Source organism: Aythya marila (assembly GCF_965140915.1).
Source record: "Aythya marila genome assembly, chromosome: 1".
Lineage (NCBI taxonomy): Eukaryota > Metazoa > Chordata > Aves > Anseriformes > Anatidae > Aythya > Aythya marila.
Window position 1 is genome coordinate 28685298 of NC_139042.1, and position 19368 is coordinate 28704665.

The 19368-nt window shown below is 47.6% G+C and overlaps 1 protein-coding gene across 1 annotated transcript; it reads right to left on the reverse strand.

The window, feature by feature from the left end:
- Positions 1 to 696: 696 nt before the first annotated feature.
- PHF11 (PHD finger protein 11) lies at positions 697 to 18977 on the reverse strand. Its single transcript, XM_082756001.1, has 12 exons — positions 18909 to 18977; positions 16621 to 16755; positions 15960 to 16067; positions 14332 to 14467; positions 12688 to 12795; positions 10848 to 10981; positions 8759 to 8805; positions 6696 to 6754; positions 5749 to 5815; positions 4593 to 4715; positions 3668 to 3739; positions 697 to 1647 (listed from the first exon to the last, which is right to left on the reverse strand). Exons 4-12 carry the CDS (start codon positions 14437 to 14439, stop codon positions 1508 to 1510), a joined length of 858 nt encoding a protein of 285 aa, XP_082612127.1. The 5' UTR covers positions 14440 to 14467; positions 15960 to 16067; positions 16621 to 16755; positions 18909 to 18977; the 3' UTR covers positions 697 to 1507.
- Between the last annotated feature and the right edge of the window lie 391 nt (positions 18978 to 19368).

The following is a 19368-nucleotide window of genomic DNA, read 5'->3' on the forward strand; positions in this document are numbered from 1 at the left end:
AACTTAGAGTTGGTGAGGTAATGCAAAGAGTAAACAGTAAGTGTTGTTTCTGATCCCTTCCTCCTTGCCAGTACTCTGCTCTTACTCTGTCCTCCCACCACCACCTATTACTGTTTTTTACTGATCTGACTGTGCTTGACCAATACCTGTAATCCCAATTTCCAAATGCAGCAACCTTATTTGTAGGTACTAATGTAGTCCCGAGGGTTTTACAGTCTGTATCTGATTGCTTTATGCTGAGTCCATATGTGAAATGCTGAGCCTGTAACCTCACAGTGACTACATAAACATACCTGCTACTCTTTCTGTTCTTTAAAGGTGTCACATCTTCCCCCCTCAATGCAGGGAAGAACAGAGAACTAGAACTTAAAGTGTAAAGTTTAGGATGAGATTAACCACAGATCTTCTTCTTCTTGCAGAGCCTGGAGTTCTGCAGCGCTGATAGAGGCCAGGGATCTCCTACTGCATGACAGTAAGAGCTCAGCCAAGGGGCATGTGAAGAAATGCTTCCACATGTGTCAGAAATTGTTCTTAATAAACAACTTGTTCTGGACTGCAAGCTCTAGACTAAAGGTCTGGATAGTGAGGGTGGCAGGGGGAAGAGCAAAGTATGCAAATGTCCTTGTCAGTAATCCAGATTGCTGCAGCATGAAGGGAAAAAGAATTGGTCTAAGTCACGTGAGCTTTTACTTCATTCCTGTATTGGTGAATTTACATCTTGGTTTCCTAATAACAGACAGTCCTAAAGACACAGCTTTCTTAAAAAAGTTTTATTAAGTTACCCTTTTGTAGCTAAACAATGCTTTTCTGTATTCAAATACTTTTAATATAGTAGCTTTTCAGCTAAAACACAGAAGTTACAGCCTTCCTTAATGGAGAAAGGAAGAGACAGTCCCTCTGATTGAGATCCGTTTCCATTTTGATTGGAGCATGGCAGCCAGCCCTTGCCGGCCTGCTTGCAAACACCATTTTACCCTTGTCATTACAGCAGCTCTAAGTCCTCATTGACTGCTTAATGTATGCTCAATTTAAAAAAACTCCTCTTTCTAATTCAGAAGGTGTCTTTGAGTGCAACTTCTGCTAATTTATCTTCTTTGGCAAGCCAAAGCAGCACTGTGGTTCTTAAAACAGCACCGTCTATATGCAGACAGTGATGCAGCCACCTCCCACAGGCAGAAGAGGGCTGCTGCAAGTAAAGTGACTTTGAAGTGTGTTCTCTGGCAGCTGATGCTCCCTTGTCTTTGAGGAAAGAAAGTCCTGGGGGAAGGGATTCTCTTCAGCTTCAAAAGAGCTAAATTTGGTGTATATCCACAATAAAATTTAAAGAAAGGGACAACTTAAAGTTATTGCAACAGTGAGGTATAAAAAATGAGTAAAACACCCAGTCTTTGCTTGTGTCCCTAACTTTGGGGAGGAAAGGAAATCACTTACACACTGACCTGACGTGCTCTATGTTTTCTATCCTTAGAAAATTCTCAGTATTGACACCATTACAGAGAGCCACGGGTTATTCAGACGCTGTACTGGAGGTACTGGCAGTGCTCTCCTGGGGGGGAAGGACGGCTTCTTTTAAATCCTGCAGTAGCTCAATCTGGTGATCCAGTCGTTTCCTGCTTTCTAGAAGCTCCTGGATTTTTTCCTCTGTCCCTATTACAGAAAAAAAAGGGATAAAAGCTTTTATTTATTTTTATATGCAAATATTCAGAAGCCAAATCCTCAGCTTCACATTCTGCGCCCTTGTCTCTTCACTAACACGTGGGGAGACAAAGAATTGCAGTGGCAAAAGAAAACACAGGCTGGAAGTCACAGAGGCACAGCATTTGTTTTCCATCCTACTGTATCTCAAAACCAGCTGCGTTACAATGTTAGCCACCAAATAAAAAGCTACAAGCCAGTTCATTGCGTTCCTAACAACTTTTCAGAGCACACAGCACAGGGACACTTTCCATAAACATGCATTTTAAATGTTTTAAATTAACGTCCCTGAAGTACATAAAGCAAATCTAGAAACCCAATGGATTTTAGTCAACCAAATGTTAAGCTTAAAAAGGGACGGTTTGGACAACAGAAGTCACCAGCTAGTTTCTCAAAAACACAATTTAGGAGCATTTAATGCACCTGTTTCTGGCTAGGTGCTAGAAGTGAGAGATGGAGAAAATATCTTGGAGAAAAACAAACAACTGTGAGCACTGCGTTACTGTGTTCAACTTAGGGGTGAAGCACAGGTGGAAGCCCTCAGCTCCAGTTCTCTCATTCCAAAGGGATACGGCAAAAACAGAAATAGCCCAGAGAAAGATCTCAATGATGAGAACGAGTGGTGTACGGGAGCGCTTCCCCAAGAAGGCAGGTAACAGACTGGAGACCTTTTACATCGCTGAAGAGAGAACCTAAAGGGAGAGAATGCCTGTTTCTAGTATCTGTAGGAGTCCTGACAACTAAATTTAGTTCCAGACTTCATCCACTGTGGCAGACGCTTAGTAGCTAGAGCTTGGAATACAGACTGGGGAGAAGGATGGGAGAGGTTGGCTCCTCCTGGGTGAGGTTTGGAACCAGCTTCAATGTGTTTTCAATATTGACCTTGAAATTAAAAGTAGCCTCGATTGTATCAGAGAAGTGTGTGGTTCAGGAAGAACTGAGCTGCTGAAGCAGCAGGGAGCTGGAAGGGGGACAGCTTCCACACAGCAGAACCACAGGGCTGTACCCAGATGCCAGCACCAGAATTTCTCCTGTAAGCTGAGAGAAGGATGAAATAATCGATGCAGCTGTGCAAGAAGCAAGTGTGACCTAAGGTCTTGTCACACCAGGGATTACGAGCAGCCACGCATCAGTTCCCCTCTGATGAGGCACTGCCAGAACCTTGCACTGAGGGAACTGCAAACAGCAGCACTCCCACTCCAGAAGAGGAATTCAAAAGGAAGAACAGGAGACGAGGGAGGAGCCTGGCTTCCTGCAGGCAAGCAAAGAGGAAACGAGGGGAAACAGCAAACACCAGCTTCGAGCACCGAACTTCAGTGTTAGCTGACTTGCTCTCACTTCCCTCTCTGAACAGCTATCAGCCTTGTTCTAACTTCTGCTGAAAGTCAGAAAGGTGTAAGAAGAGATCCACCTGGCTGTAGTTGGGACATGACAACTAAAAAGTTGTAATGCTGCTTAAGCAGCTGAGGCTTGAGTTCATGCCCTACAGTTTCCTTCCGCTCTGGTGCTCCCCAGTGACTGCTCCTGCACGTTTCCATTGCCTTCTTTGAGCGTTCCCACCTCCCTTTCCAAAACCTATCAAAATTGCCTTCAGTTCCAGGCAAGCTCTGTTTGTAGTGCTCGATTGTAAAACAGTCACTTTGTGATCATTTAAAATTGTGAAGATCGTTCTGGGAGTTGATTTAAAATGATTTGAATGACAACACGGTCACTGGTGACAAGGGTTCATGAGGGGAAAATCCTGTTAACGCAGCCCCACAGAAAGGGCTCTGGGGGTTGTGGTCCCAGCAAGCTGAACAGGAGCCAGCAGCGTGCCCTGGCAGCCAGGAGGGCCAACCGTACCCTGGGGTGCATCAGGCCCCTTCCACTTTGGGACATTCTATGGTTCTGTGATTTTATCCATATCCTCAGAACAATGTCAGTGCCCCAAACCATACCGAGTGCTGCTGTTCTGACAGCTCACCTCACGTACCTGAATGAATATTGGTCAGGATGTTTTCAAACAGTCCGCAGTCGAAGAGTGACATCACTGTCTCTTCATACTCTGGAAGAGGAGAGGATACCACAGAGTAAAGGTTTACAGAACACTTGAGTTCACGCACTGCCCAACGCTAAGTGCAGCACAAAACAGTAATTAATTACAGCAATTGCTCAAGATTTTAAGATAAAGACACTCATGTCTGTATCACTTCTAGTTCTGTACAACTGTTTTCACGAGACACGGCTCTCAGTGTTTCACGTTCACTGCCACCCCAGATTTATGCCTCCGTTTCCTAAGTGAGGCATTCTGTGTTTCATCTCACTGGAAGCCCACAGTTTGCATGACCATTAGAGGTTTGCCTAACGTTGAGGTGCTCTGAAACCCCAACGTGTCCTGGACTTCACTACTGCCCCTAGCACCGCGACACCCAAGCTGCTCACGACAGAGATTTGGCCAGGTGTGAGCTTTCACTTTCCATGCACGTGCTTCAGTTATTTGCAAAAATTAGCATTGCTTAACCAAAAGCATTGTTCAAAACTGTGTAAAGCTGGGAGGACAACAGGAGAGGAAGGTTTGTTTCTTTTTTCTTTAATTACTTTGTTCTGAGAACAAAGTAGGATTATTATACAATCCTCCAAGAACAAAGTGTTTCATACAAACAGTTCCCAAAAAAACAAATACAAGCTAACATTTGACATTGAAGTTTTAAGCAATCACCCAAAGTGCTGAAACATTCATACTCAAGGATTTTTCCCTCAAAAGAGCGCAGATTTAAACAGGCAGATAGTCCTTCCTTACAATCCAGATAAAAAAAACCCTTCCTGTTCTCTTTGTAACTGCTCCCTCCTTCAGAGCCTGGGAGCAGAGGTCTGTGCTTACGCCAGTGGCTAAAAGGTGGCTTCAGAAAGCCCCGTACCTGTTTCCGAAGTGTTGTCATCCATCAGCTTCTCCTGTGCCAAGTGCAGTGTGTCCAGCATTTCTTCAAAGATGTCATCCAGCAGCCCGGCTTGCTTGCATTTCCTGAGGAAGTCTATTCGGACTGGGAAAACAGAGCACACGCACTCTTAGGCACGAGGGGGCCCGAGCACAGCTGCGTGGGCTTCACCCACTCACTTCAGAAATTAAAACTTTGCCTCCCCAACTCCAAATGCATCACTCCTAAAGCACCTAATAACCCCTGGTGTGGAAAAGCAGATAATTTGCTTTGCTTTTTTTTTTTTTTTTTTTTTTTTATTATTATTTTTCTTCTTCAGATCCTCTGGACCACACCATGGACCGAGCAGGCTAAAGGACAGAAAACAGCGCAAGAAGTGAGCCAATACTGGACTTGGTAAGAGAATTGAGGTTACATTTACTGCGAGCGATCCAGGCATTAACCTCATGTATTTCTGTGACTTTGTTACAGTCCATTTTATGGTGCTGCTTTGTCAGATTTTTATTGCTAAGGAAATGGGTATTTTTATTTCATCTCAGAACAGCAGCTCAGCGACAGGTTTCAGTAGGGAGCCCCTGTGGACCACTGTGGGAATTCAGCGGGCTATCCAAAAGCAAAAAGCTGCCAGACTGCTCAGAGGAATCCACCAGCCTCCATTAAAAACAACATTTTTCAAGTTTTCTAAACTTCTGAGCAGCAGTGTAACTCTGAGCAGCAATTACAGCAGGACTTCGGGGTAACACACACTGCGGAGCTGAAGGATGGCTCGAGCCATCAACAGATCTCACCGTTACACGTTGTGTTAGCCAACCTGCGCACGCCTGGGACTGAAAGGGAACACAAAACAGCAGGCAGGGGCAGCAGCAGCTGCAGCAGCGTTTACACAGCCTGGTTCCTGCCCAGGGAGCCAGAAGGCTCTTGCTCAAGGCGCTCCGAACACCCTGCTGGGCAATTAAAACCCGCATGGCTGTTCTGCAAACCAGGCTCTTGCTCTGTTGCCAGAATACCGGGCCATTTGTCTCAGGGAAATCCTAAAAAGGGCCGTTTTCAACAGCAGTGCTCCCTAACACCCCCAAGCTCCGAGCATCGCCACAACAGGTCGCGGTATCACGCAGCTTGTCCGGGAAGCCGGTCCCACCTTTGTGCCTGCTGTTTTTTCTTTTTAATATTCGTAGTCTGTTCTCTTCTGCTGTTTTGTCTGTGCTCTGGAAGAAAATCAAAACAACGCATTTTTGCATCCTAGGGACATTTCCTGCTCCATTTGCAGTGTCTTAACTCCACATCAGCAGAGAGAAAAAGCAGCCCGTATTTCTGTGAGTAAAGTCAGCTTCCCCACACGCTTAACAACACTCCTCTCCAGACATTCAGGATTTTAAAAAGGGAAGCAAAAATCATTTCAAAGCAAAATCTCCTCAGAAAAGCCCACCCTGAAGGGTATCACCCTGCCCAATTACTATGACTGCCCTCACACCGTGTATGCAAACAGCACAGATGTTACCTGATGGCTGCTGCTGACTCCCAGCCTAAGTGACACCTAATTCTCCAGGCCAGATATAATACTAAAAATGATCTGAGAGGAGAGGAGGAATATTTTTCTCTTCCTTTGGATGGGATGCAGTCATCCTCTGCTGCTCCAAATCATACCTCAGTACCACAAATGATTCTTATCTCTACTACAAATCCCTGCCAGTGTAAGAGCTGCACCACTCCGACAAGGGCAAGCAGTTTATCCTGCAGTGCCTAAACACACACGGAACCCCCCAGCTTCTTTATTTGCAGTGTTTGGCCTGATTTCCTCAAAAAAGCTCCTTCTGGCATGTCAAGAGCACAGCCACTGCTTCAGAAGCTCCCATCACACTTGTGCCAGGCAGCCTGAGGGCAGCGCTGGCTCTGCCAGAAGCAGCTTGGAACGCAAATGGCTTTGTTCTGACCAAACAACAAGATCAAAACCAGGCAGCTGCGAAGGAAAAGTCACCGCCTCTGTGAGAAAGTCTCCTCCTTAATACACTGCCAAAAATACTTCACTGAAGCCCTTTGCTGTGGCAGATGTGGATTTGTTTTAGAGCTACCGAAATCCGGAGTTACCATTTGTTCCGTGATGGTGGAAGACTTCAGTGCGTGCCTTTTCCTCTTACTAGCTGCATCTGCAAACCAAGAGACAGCGAGGTCACTACACGTCAGCCTTAGGCCGACAATTTCACACAGCTGAAGCTCTCCCCTTCCCCAGCAGGCTACAGAGCTCAGGCACTTTGGGCAGCCACACAAGAATACATTTCGGCTTTCCCAAATCCCTGATTTTTCAGTGGAATCCATTTTATGTCCATCTAAGAAAACGGACAAGCCTGAATCACCAGGAAGCGCAAATCACCACAGCATTAGGACATCGCTGTCTTTTAAACCCGTTACAAAGCAAACCCCAGATTATAACGTAAGATTTTTGGCTGTTGCAGAGGGAACGGACCCTCCCTGGCAGCAGCAGCACCTCTGCATGGTAAGAACTTAAGGCAAAACGTGATAAATTCATGAAAGACGACTTTTCTCCCCATCAATCCTTGTTTCTGTCAATACACTCTCAGAACTAAGGCTCCACAAGGAGTTATTTCAGGTGTCCCACAGGCATACAAGCAGCATTAATGTTTCTTTGCTACATCTACCTCGTGGATAACCTCAGGAGCTCCTCATAGGACACGATTCTACTCGTGAGCTTTTATTATTTCAGCTACAAAGCCCTTTTATTGGCGTTGCATGGAGATCTCTGCTTTCAGTCTGCCCTCTATCCGCACGCAGCCGGCTCCTTCCAACTCCGTAACTGGCGGCTGCTGACAATAGCTGCAGCCTCCCAAGCAGAGAAGGAAAACTGGCAAGGAGCACAAGCCAGGGGGCAGAGAAAGCTGGAGAAGAGCACAGCCACCAAAAGCCAGAGGGTTTTAAATTCAGGGGGTTTGCACGCCCCCCTCCATGCCTTGGGTAATGCACAGAAAGTTAATTCCTGTTTAGAAATCACCTTAGGAATGGGATGTTACTGCGGGCGCAGAAAAGGTTGTCACAAGTTCTTTTTTTCCCCTTTCTGTGAGGGTGAGGGAGCCAGTGCTTTACATTCGCTATTTTCATGGCCTGAAAGGAAATGGTAGGCTGCCACAGCACCCAAAATAAAGCCGGGCGGCCTCTTTTGGAGCGAGCTAGGAACTGCTGGTGCAGGTATGGAGAACAAGGGGATGTTGTCTCGTAGCTTTCTCCAGGCTACCAGGGAAAACGTGCCCAGAGAAACAGCCCTCTTACACCAGCTCCTGTTCCCACACAGCCCAGTCTTGGCTTAGCCTGCCCCAGGTGGTCTGCAGGGCTGGGCTCATGTCACGTTGGAAACCAACAACCGCCCCAGCTGGCCCTTAGGGGGTGTTAGGGTGGAGCCAGACCCCCAAAACGGTCAGCCAGAGTTGGTGTTACTGCTCAGCTGACTGAGCTAAATGCGATCTGGAAGCAAAGGCTCCTCTAGGACCCACCCCATTTCGAGCACCCGCATTTGGCTAACTCAGACCCGAACCCACATGGTCCATTCGGTGATTCCCAGCTGCCTCAGCCTGCAAGCACCAGGACAGCCAAATCAAACTGCATTTCTCCAGCAGAGGAAGCAAGCTTTAAGCAGGGAGCGCATAACCCTTCGGTTGCACTTAAAAAGCTCTTTGGGATCCTTCAGAATGAAAGGCTGGGTTTGCCACGTACCGCAGCGGGTACGGAAGATGCAAGTGTGAACATTTCAACACGACTGCAGGCACAAATCCCAGGGCGAGCACTCCTGTAACAGCCCTCGCTTTGCTAATTGCACCCCTCGTTAGCTTGAGCCTCCCGTTTCACACTCGTTTTTAAGAGCTGCTTGGGCCTACCTACAGAATAACTCCACAAAGGATCAGCTCCGTGTCAGGTTCGGAGGGGATTTGGGGATGCTCAAACACCAACATTTCCTAATTCAAAAACCCTTCTTGCTTTCTGCCCGTACCCCTGGATTTCAGCCAAACCCCTCCTGCAAGATTCGAAGTCCACCGCTCGATAGAAGGGTGGAATAACATTTGTTTTGTTCAAACGAGTTACCAACGGTAGGATACAAACTTTTAAAACAGTTAAAAATCAAGGAAGCCATCAAAGAAACTCACCATAGTGATTGGTCCTATTGCCTGGGTCATGTTTTGGGCAGAACACTCTACAATTTAAGTTCGGTTTTAAGAAAAAGAGAGACAGGATTAATAAATACGTAAACAGAGTAACGCTGACTGATTTCAACAAATATTTTCCCCTCTATTCAGTAAATGTAAATCGAAAGATGGTCTAAAAAACTCTCAGGGCGGTTGTTCAGCATTATCCACTTGGGAGAGCACCCTCTGCGAAGCTTCACACATGCACAAGCTCCTGGTTTTACTTTTGGAGCCTCAGCAGGCTCACAACTGCTAATTCAAAGCTTTGGTGTTCAATTTTGTTTGGTGTTCTGCTGTGTTTGGATGGTGTAAATCACATCAGGTGCATTTTGGCTGCCAAACACCAGGACAGCGTTTGATCTGGGGTACTCTGATCTCATTCAGTAACTTGTTTCAATCAATGCTGTCAAGATAAAATCCCCGAGTACTCTATACACGAGATGGGAATATTTCCTCCTTTTTTAGGAGAGCAATTTGAATTTCTTGGAAGAGGTAAAATGCAACAAACAGAGCTGGAAATCCTCCCTGTCTTTGGATACTGTAATGTGTAGAGAACATAAACCAGCTTCTCTAAGATGCCTTTCTTACAGAAGGATCCCAAATCACTTTTTAAACAGAATTGCCTTGTCAAGAGTGTGGTTTAGTTGATCTCTTCATTACCAATCTCTATTTGCCAAGACTAAAGCTCAAGTATTTAGAAGCAGTTTATAAAGGGAACGGCATTTTTGTTAAAAAAATAGAAGTGCTGGCCTTACAAAAGTAGTCTATTTCCTTGACAAGCCAGTGGTTTCTGCATTAAATTCATTTTGATGCACGAAAAAGATATATAAATGCTTAAGAATTTAGTCAGAAAACTCCATACTGGAGGCACATTACTTACGTACCTGAATTTCTGGTTTCCCTACCATAATTTTTGAGAGGTGGCACTGGAAATGGTGCTCGTTTCCCCACCTGTGCTATGACCTGCCTTTTGCAAAGCACTGCACGCCTTCTCCTTTTTATTCTGCTGTTTGCTCTGATAACCACTGCTGCTGATCTCAGTGATGGCAATTCATTTAAAAACACCAGCTCTCCCCCACAGAAGGAATTCTCTTTCTTTTAGATACGCTTAAGCCCAAGGTGCTCCTAAAGCACTACGATGAGCCCTTTATTCTGCGATCACACAAGTTCCTGCCTTTCCATCTACTTTCCTTCAGCTTTGCAGGCTCCAGGGAACTCTACAAACACTCACTGAACACATCTTCCTACAGAGCTGGCCCTACATCCCTACAGAAAGATCTGTTTATGTCAGAGTGAGAGCCCTACCAAAGCAGCCAAGACTTTTAAGAGCTTTGGGTACAAAAGAGCCCATCTTGGGCTACTAAGGATTTGACAGTCTACCAGATTAATCTAAGACTAACGTAGCTTGTGACCTCTTTGGCCTTACCCAGCAGTGAATGCTCTGGGTTGTGTCTACGGGCCTCAGACCCTTCCTCTAACTTCCTCATTCCTTTTGGAGTCCTACTTTCTCAACCCCTTTCCTCTGCAGATTATCATTCCTTCCTCTGAACAACTTTTTCTGTCTGCTATCAGCAATGTAAGCAGTCCGAGGGCAGGAAATTTACTTAAAATCTGTTTAATGGTGTTAATGCTAGCAACGTACTTGAAATGTAAGAAGATCTTGGATGGGAATACAGACTTCTCTGCTAGCACGTGGATGGGAAGTTGCTAGCATTGGTCTAACATGAACAGATCCAGAAGCACGACAGCCTGGTCTGTGCTGAGAGCACCTTTACTGAAGCTTCTGAGGCAAGAGAAATTGAGAATTTCAATCATTCATTTGAAGTTTAATAAAAATCTTTCTCCTTGAAGACTAGCTAGGTGGCCAGTAAAGCCAGGCTTCCTCAGTTTTGGTCTAGTGGTCTTTCAGCTCAGTCTCTTCAACGCTTGGAAGAGAACCTACTTCTTTTCTAAAAATAAGGAGCTAAAAATTTGACAGTTTAAGTCTCTCTTCCTAGCAATAAAACCAAAACCGGGAGGATAAGGGGTTAGAAAAGACTTGGCTAAGTACCGGTAGACTCCGTTCACTTCGTCGGTTTCTATCGCTGCGTCGTCGCAGAGCGCGCAGAAGTAGTGGTAGCTCCTGCGACAGGCCCTCTCCTCGCACCCCACCGTGGCTCCTTTCTTGCGGCAGAAGTTGCACACCTACGATAAAACGATGGTTAGCAGGCAAGCATCTCAGATAGCTACTGAAAAAACAAAAGGAGGCTTACAAAACAAGCGTAGGGAGATCAAATATTTCACCGTGAGCCTCCTCTGCGGAAGGCATCGGGCGGGTTCGCAGCAGCAAACTCCCACCTCGTCCAGCGTTTCAGTCACCTTTCTGGTATTTTACCTCTATTTCCCAAATGAAGCAGGGCAAAGAGCCACGGGAGGGAACTGGGCGACTTTCATCTCTTATCCCAAGTTTGATCAAGTTATTCCAATGCCCATTGGAGTGGGTGCTCATCTTTATGTTCACGGAACCACAGAATGGCTGAGGTTGGAAGGGACCTCCAGAGATCGTCAGGCACCTCTCCTGTTCCCCAAGACCTTTCCAAGATGACAGGCTTAGTGATAACGCCTGCCTGTTCCCTCAGCACCGTCGGGTACATCCCACCCAGGCCAATAGATCTGTGGGTGTGCAGCTCGCCCAAATAACCTCTAGCCCAATCCTCTTCAACCAGGGGAAAGTCTTCTCTCCAGATTTTTTCTCGTTTCTGGGCTCAGCAGTGCGTAGGGGCAGCCTTAGCAGTGAAGACTGAAGCAAAGAAGGCATTCAGTAACCCCAGCTTCTCTGTACCTGCTGTCACCCGCCTCATGTAGCAGCACACTCACGTTTTCCTCAGTCTTCCTTTTGCTGCTGCTGTATTTGAGGAAGCCCTTCTTGTTGTCCTTGCTGTCTCTTGCTAAATCTAATTCTAACCAGGCCTTGGCCTTCCTCATTGCATCCCTGCATTCTCTGACAGCGTTCCCCTATGCCACCCAAGCGGTCTGTCCCTTCTTCCCCATCACGTCCACTTTCTTCTTCAGTTTTCCCCAAGAGCTCCTTGCCCATCCACACAGCCCTCCTCGCTCAGCTTCTTTCCTGTAGGGACGTGCTGATCCTGAGCTTGGAGGACGTTGTGCTGAGCCCCATCCCAGGGGATTCCTCCAATTAGTGCAGCCAAGACTGCCCACAACCTTCCCGTTTCCAACTAGACCATCTCTGTGAGTGCCAGGAGCAGCAGCACCCCTCTCCTTGCTGGCTCACCTACCTCCAGAATCACAAAATTATCTGCAGTGTTCGGCAGTGACCTCCTGGGCCGTTTGTTCTGAGCTGTGCTGTCTCCCCAGCAAATATTGGGGTGGTTCAGGTCCCCCATAACAACCAGGGCATGGTTTTCCACAACTGCTTGTTTCCATGACTGTAAAATGTTCCCTAGACGAACTTCATAAAGAAAAGACTTCCATCCAGGAAGAAGGGGAGCCGAGTACAAAACCAACAAGAAAACCTCATATAAATAACCTCCCTTCTGCTAAAAAAAGAAGGTGTTTCCCTTCACACTTACAAAATGCATCATTTTGTTTCTGGCACTAGCTTAGTCTCTTTGGAAAGTCTCTTCTTACTCTTTTATCTTAGGAAAAAAGCGCCAGAAAAAAAAAAATCCAATTAGCAACAACAACAAAAGAACTAAACTTCAATAAGTGTAACGTCCCATCAATGTTTGTAACTCTAAATCTGTAACTTCCAGATTTGTAACTTCCAAGTATTTTTCTGCTTTTCTTTTTTTTTCAAACATAAAACTGACCAAACAGCTCGGTACTGAAGGGTGGCAGGGTGCATGCTACGGGGCAGGACTAAGTGCAGATTCCGAAAGAAACTGCCTTACCAGGCGCTTTCCTCTCTTGAGTTCGTTCAATACCGATTCCACGTCAAACCTGATGTCCAGATTCTCTGGGTTATACTCTTCAGATTCCACAAATCCTGAGGAAAATAGCTAGAGACAAAGAGACGACGTTAAGGATTAACAGAGAGACGTGGTCATCAATATATCACAGAGAAAAGAAGGGCAGGGTACATCTGGTCTTGCACATTTTCACCTAACCTGAAGCTGAACCAAGGAAAGGTGACGAGGTGAGAAGGTGAATTTGTAAGAAGAGTGAACAAAGAAAGCTCCAGGCTGCCCAGAGTAAGGCGCAGCAGCTGCTTGGCTGACAAACCTCCACACCTTGAACAACTTCTATCAACTGGCAACCACAGTCTGCCTGCTCAGAAGGTGATAGCTGGGAGAAGCCAAACAGGGTGCTCGTCCTAAAGCAGGCACATTCGTCAAGTTGTTGGGTTAAAAAAAAACAACAAACCAAACCAAGAGTTCCAACATTTAACCAAGTTTAGAGCCCTAATAAAAAACATTTCCCAACAAAACAGCCAAGTAACGCAGTAAAATAGTCATGTTTTTGAAGGATTGTTGAATAATCTGAAGAAAAATAAGGATGTAAACATAAAACCCGTGAGGATAAGGCTGGAACAGTGAAAGCCAGAAAGGAGCGGACGCCCCTCCTGCACTAAGCAACTCTCCCTGAAGGGAGAATATGAGATCTGTAACTGGTTCTGCACACCAAGAGCCAGCTTCAATAAAATGCCAGAACAAAGGAGAGACATTTTGACAGCCAAATAAATAAGTGAATGTGTTCTAAGATCACTCAGAGCTTAACAGACATTTTTATTTTTACATGGTTCACTCAATTCGGTGTCTCAAGTCCATCGATTCCTACCAACTGCATGTATCTAGAACTCAGGTTGACCAGGAACAGGCAGAAGGAAACACCAGAGATCGACACTTCAAGCTGTTGCAGCCAGGCCCTACCCCTCTCCAAAACCCTGACCGGTCCCCGTTGTTTTTCCACGGCTTTTCAGATTGGTTTGGGTAACCAGCCTTTGAATTTAGAAGCCATTTTTCTCCCAGGTCATTACTTAGCTGAGTTTCCTACAGACATCAAGCACGTGCAACGCGCCCTTTTGCCCATCGTGGCAATTCTACTCTCCCCCAGCACTTCGGTTTGCTGGGTACCCAGTGACACTGACAAAGAGAAATTTGTGAGGAGAAGCAAGTTTGTGCCTGTTTCAGGAAAGCGACTGGGCCTCATTCCAGCGCGAACCAGACCTGTAGGTCTGGATTCTTACCAGGTAACACACAATAGCCACTTTGGGCTGTTTGTACAACTATGAGGCAGCAATGAAAAGCATTCCACTTTCACAAATTTTGTGCACTCTACCACAAATCCAGCGTTATTTCCCTTGCCCCCTCTTGCCTAGCAATGTACCTATTTTTGTTGTTATGTTTGAAGCCAAACTTTCCACAGTCAAGCTGCAGAATATCATGAAGACTATTTTATGTCTCAACCGAAACAAAAAAGGAGAGACCCAAAAAGCCATTGTCAAGTTACAAAAAAATCAACAGGCAGCGGAGACTTTTACTTTTGTGCTTCTCCGTTTCCTTTGCATAGTGACCAACCAAAAAAAAACCACTCACCAAACAATCCCGATGAGCTGCAATGTTTTGCTCTTCGGCAATGTACATGATGGAGCCAGACTCCCCCTCCGAGCAGAACGCACACGTCCTTCTCACCATCTTCGCCATTATCTGGAAAGCACCTAGAGCAGGAAGGCTGGGAGGAAACACAAAGCGACTGACGTGGTTGTCTTATGCCAGGCAGGGTGAGCAGAGGAAAGCAGAGCTCGTGAGCTCTTGAGCTCGAGCTGCTCCTTCACCTGCAGCCCCTGAAGCCTGGTTCTTTGCAGCCAGGATGTGCAAAGCCTGCTCTTGGGACAAGAGGTGGTGGGAAACAGGCTCCCAGCAGTTAGAGCAAGGGGAAAAAGGGTTTGTTTGCCCTTGAAAAGTCACTGTGAGATACGTTCATCTGATTCGTGTCAGTATGGAACAGTGCTAGGGCCACATGGTATGATGAATGTGATCTTCTGTCTTACATACCCGTGTATAACCACAACTCTAAGAAAAACAGAATGGTTAATGTATAGAGTTCTTGCACCTTGCAAAGGAATATTTTAACAATTTGTGTCAACAGAGAGCAGTTCTGTCTGTCTCTGGGTCCTGCACTGGCAATTTAATTCTTCCACAGATGTGTCTCCCCCTCATTATAGTCAATTTATCAAATCTTCGGAAATCTTCCTCAAATCCACGAGCCTATTTGCTGTTGTTATTCCGAACTCTTATTCCTAACAGTTACAGCCTTTTTGCCTTCTTTGTGGTTGATTTAGCACTGCCGTAGATGTGACTGGAGTGTCCCTGTGAATGGCCCGTGGGGAGTGTTTTAACAACACGTGGAGTGTCAGTAGAGAGCTATTTGTGTTTGTGTGCTCTTTCTTTGAAGTCTCTGATGTTTGGGGGTTTCAGAACAACTGCTAACAACGAGTGACTGTTATGGCTTCTGAACGGGACACTGCAAGCCCCTGATATCTGGCCAGGTGGCCAGGAGATTAAGGAGAAGAAAGAAAGAAGCCGAAGGACGGCTGGGAGACAAAACTTGCAGGGGACGCTGTGTAGGCTTTTGACGTGCTGCCAAGGAGTACAAAGGGGAAGGAGAAGAAAAAGAATCTGAGAGGAAGACTACGAGCCTTCAGCATGAAAGACCCCCAGAGACCCCCAGGGGGACCACCGGAGACTGATGTGCGTGCTCCAGTAGGAGGGTTTGGATCGCGGAAGCTAATTATGATAACCCATTTTTTTTTAGAAGTAGTAATGAATATGTATTAGCCTAGGAGCATAAAAATCAGCTACTTGATGTAACTGGGGTGCGTCCTGGTGGAGCAGAGACTCCTGACACACCCAGCGCTGTTTGCTTACCTCTATTCCTTTAATAAATTGTAAACTTTGATTATAATCCTATTTTGGGACTGAGCGATTTATAACAGTCACTAACAAGTCATGGCAGAAGGCACAGAGCTAACGGAAGAACTGTCGAGCTTGTTCACCTCCATGCTCCAACGACAGCCCCATGAGCAGGCCAGCAAGTCATGCCCTCAACACAAAACTCCTACTTCGTTCCCAAAACAGCCTAAATGGTGCTGAAAAAGCCTTTAACCCCACCCCCCACCAGGAATTTAGGGCATCCCTCCACGCATTAATAGCAGAAGCTTTACTTTGTCTGTGGTTTCTGCGCAAGCCCACTGCAGAAATCTTCAGTTTCCCTCTCCCTCTAGGCGTGATACTCCAAACGCCGGAGACGTCACCTCTGACAGCCCAAAAGCCTGTGGGATAAGAGTAAGAAAAGTCTGTGTTTACTTTTAAGAAATAAGAAGATTTGGAGTTAAATTGCTGCTTCTCTGTCACTAGAGTAAGGCCCAAGTACAAGACAGGGAGGAAATCTCACAGCCCAGCAAATCTTGCACATATTTCTGTGGCTTTCAACAGCCAACTTCTGTCTTCCCTGGTTCCACCTCCCTTCCATAAAATGGAGGAGATGCTCTCAAGGGAGGAGAACATCAGAGTATAAGGGGATTTTTTTCCCCTGGCTCTGCCACAGAAACTTGACTTCATCTCAGGCAAGCCACTTTGCCTCCACACACATCTGTTTTTCCCCACATCCTTCTCTATCTTGTAAGCAAGGTGGGGTAGGGATCGATTTCCACTGTCCAATCTGAACAACGAGCATCATAACATCAGCCTCAAAGGTTAGGCATTAAATAAATGCAACAGAAACAAATGGAAATGTACAGAAATATTAGAACTAGAGTGGGATAAGCCAGGGTTTGAACGGTTGGCCCCCCAGGTCGGGCAGAGCTCCCTGCAGCAGGTCAGTACCTGGAATTGATGCATACATAGGCCCTGCTCAGGCCCAGTCAGAGGATCTGTCCCCGGGAAGCCGGTGAGGAAGGTGCTGAAGCTGGAGCCTGCAGTCCCTGGTGCTCTTCCAGGCTCTGCGGAGGAATCTTGCTGCTGAAAGATAACCAAGGACCAGGTCAAGGTCAACCCCTGGGTTACTCCAGGGCCTTTGCCAGGCCCCTGAAGCAACAGGACAGCTCTCAGCTGCTCCTCACTGCACGAGCAGCCAGCCTGAATCCAGTGCCCCATTCAGCTCAGTATCCCGCCCCCAACTACACTTTTGCTTTGTCCCTGTGCTCTTCCCTAGGTTTTGGCTACTGATTACCATCAGGAATAGGATAAAGAGCTAACTGGGGCTGTGGATCCAGCTGGCTGCTCCTAAGTAAGGAGGGAAAGGCTAAGGGCATGGTTCCAGTTTCAGTTTAATTCCGTTTTGCCTGAATAACCACTCACTTTTTGACACCCCAGGTATGTGCGAGAAGGGGCAAGAAATCATTGTTCCTCACTCAGCTCCTCCGGTAACACCCATGATAGCACAAGCCTGTTATTCTGTCTCCTGCTGCCTCTTTTTCATGTTCAAGACTCTGAAACTATTTAGTTATTCCTTGTGCAGGAGCTGTTCCACATCTTTGATCACCTTCATCACTTTGCAGTCTCTTTTCTACTCCTGCAATAGCTCAAGAGCAGCTCTCTGTATTCATTTTTTTTTTCTGAAAAATTCTTAATAATTCACATATCGGACTGCTTCTGGGCATGGAGCTGTCCCCGCTGTAGGATAAGGTATTGCAGACCTCAGACCTCTTTCCTGCGTGGTATCTGACAGTCGGTACGGAGGGCAGCGTTACGTTTGTCGATCTGACACACTCATCGTCTTCCACTTATCAGTGCTGGATTTTCTCAGCCTTTATTTTACAGTCGAATGACTTAGAGTCCTGCTGCAACTTTCACACAAAGTAAGGCAACTAATTCATCTGTGAGAGCCACGGGCTCTTCCACTGCCCTCCGCTAATGGAGGAGGGGATAAAGCTGTAAAACAGAAGGTGGAGGGGAAGCAGTCACGGGAATTAAGCAGCCACGTGTCTCAGGATGCTTCTCTAACCCTGTGCCATTTCCTACCAACACGCCCTGTCAGCCTTGCCACAATGGCAACCTGAGAGAAAGCAGTAAATGAAACAGAAAGTAAAAGGGGGATGAAAAAGGGTGACTGTGCAACTTCCAAGCACACCTTACTGAAACTTTACTCATTTGTTTAGCATTTCCTCTCCAGAATTGACTCTGAAAGCATCCTTGCAGGCTCACAAGCTCACATTATACAGGAGCCAGGGGCACAGATCACCCAACACCTCTGTAGCAGCGTGAGGAGAGCACAAGGATTTCAGAGTAAAACCACAGAAATCCATCTTCCCCTTCACCTTTTATTTGATACAGGGGGAATATTTTAATGGGTATAAGGCGTGAAAATGGTATTTTCTTTGAAAGGTAGACACGTGGTACGGATGACAGGAGGGCTCCTCACCAGCCCTCAGCTCTCACCCCTTCCAAGATGCTGGGGGCTCCCAGCACTGGAGGGGGACTGCCTGAAGTGGAACTGGGAGCTCCCAGAAGGACGGAGGTTGTGCAGTATTTAAATAAAGCATGGTCTGCTGGGGCAGAATAGCTATGGAGCTGGTGAGGGGCCTGGAGCACAAGGCCTGTGAGGAGCGGCTGAGGGAGCTGGGGGGATTGGTCTGGGGAAGAGGAGGCTCAGGGGAGACCTCATTGCTCTCTGCAGCTGCCTGAAAGGAAGGGGTGGGGAGCTGGGGGTCGACCAGTGACAGGACCAGAGGGAATGGCCTCAAGCTGTGCCAGGGGAGGTTCAGGCTGGCAATGAGGAGACATTTCTGCTCAGAAAGAGCAGTCAGGCACTGGGACGGGTTGCCCAGGGAGGTGGTGGGGTCACGGCCCCTGGGGGTGCTCAAGGAAAGGCTGGACGTGGTGCTTGGGGACATGGGTTAGTGGTGACACTGGTGGCAGGGGGACGGTTGGAGCAGGTGATCCGTTATTTGGGGCTCCATTCCCCCTCAGGGCTGCCGAGGGGCACAGACCCCCCCTCCCCCCCAGCCCCTCTCGGCCCCGCGCTCCCCTCAGGCAGCCGGGCTCGCCCACCGCCGCCCTGCGCGTGGGGGGGGGGGTGGGTAGCGCTGCCGGGCATCCCCCCCCCCGCAGGGCGTGGAGGCGCCCCCGTGCCCCCTTCCCTCCCCCCCCCCCGGCTGCCCGGTGGTACTTACCGCGGGGGTTCAGGGCCGGCCCGCACCAGCGGCCGCTTCCGCGCGGGGGAGGGGGAAGGGAGGGGAAGCGGGCGGGCCCAGCCGGAGCGCCGCGCATGCGCGCTGCCATGCTCGCGCTCGGCGGCGCGGTGGGAGGGGGTAGAACGGGGTGAGGCAGGTCACGTGGGCGGGGAGGCGCTGGGGCCGCGGGTTCGAGTCCCGCCCCCGCCAGTCCCTGTGAGGGGGGTGAGGCCCCATCCCTGCCTCCACCCCAAATCCTCCTCCTGAGGGCACAGGGCTGGCAGGGAGTCCCAAAGGTGGCTCCAGACAAGGAGACCCCACAACCTCCCTGGGCAGCCTGTCCCAGCGCTCCCTCACCGTGAGGTGAGGGAAGGGACGGAGCCTCTCTCCCTATCTGGCATTTCTCAAGTTGAAGAAAATCCACTACAAATTTCCCTTCCCTCCTTCCTCCTCACTATAA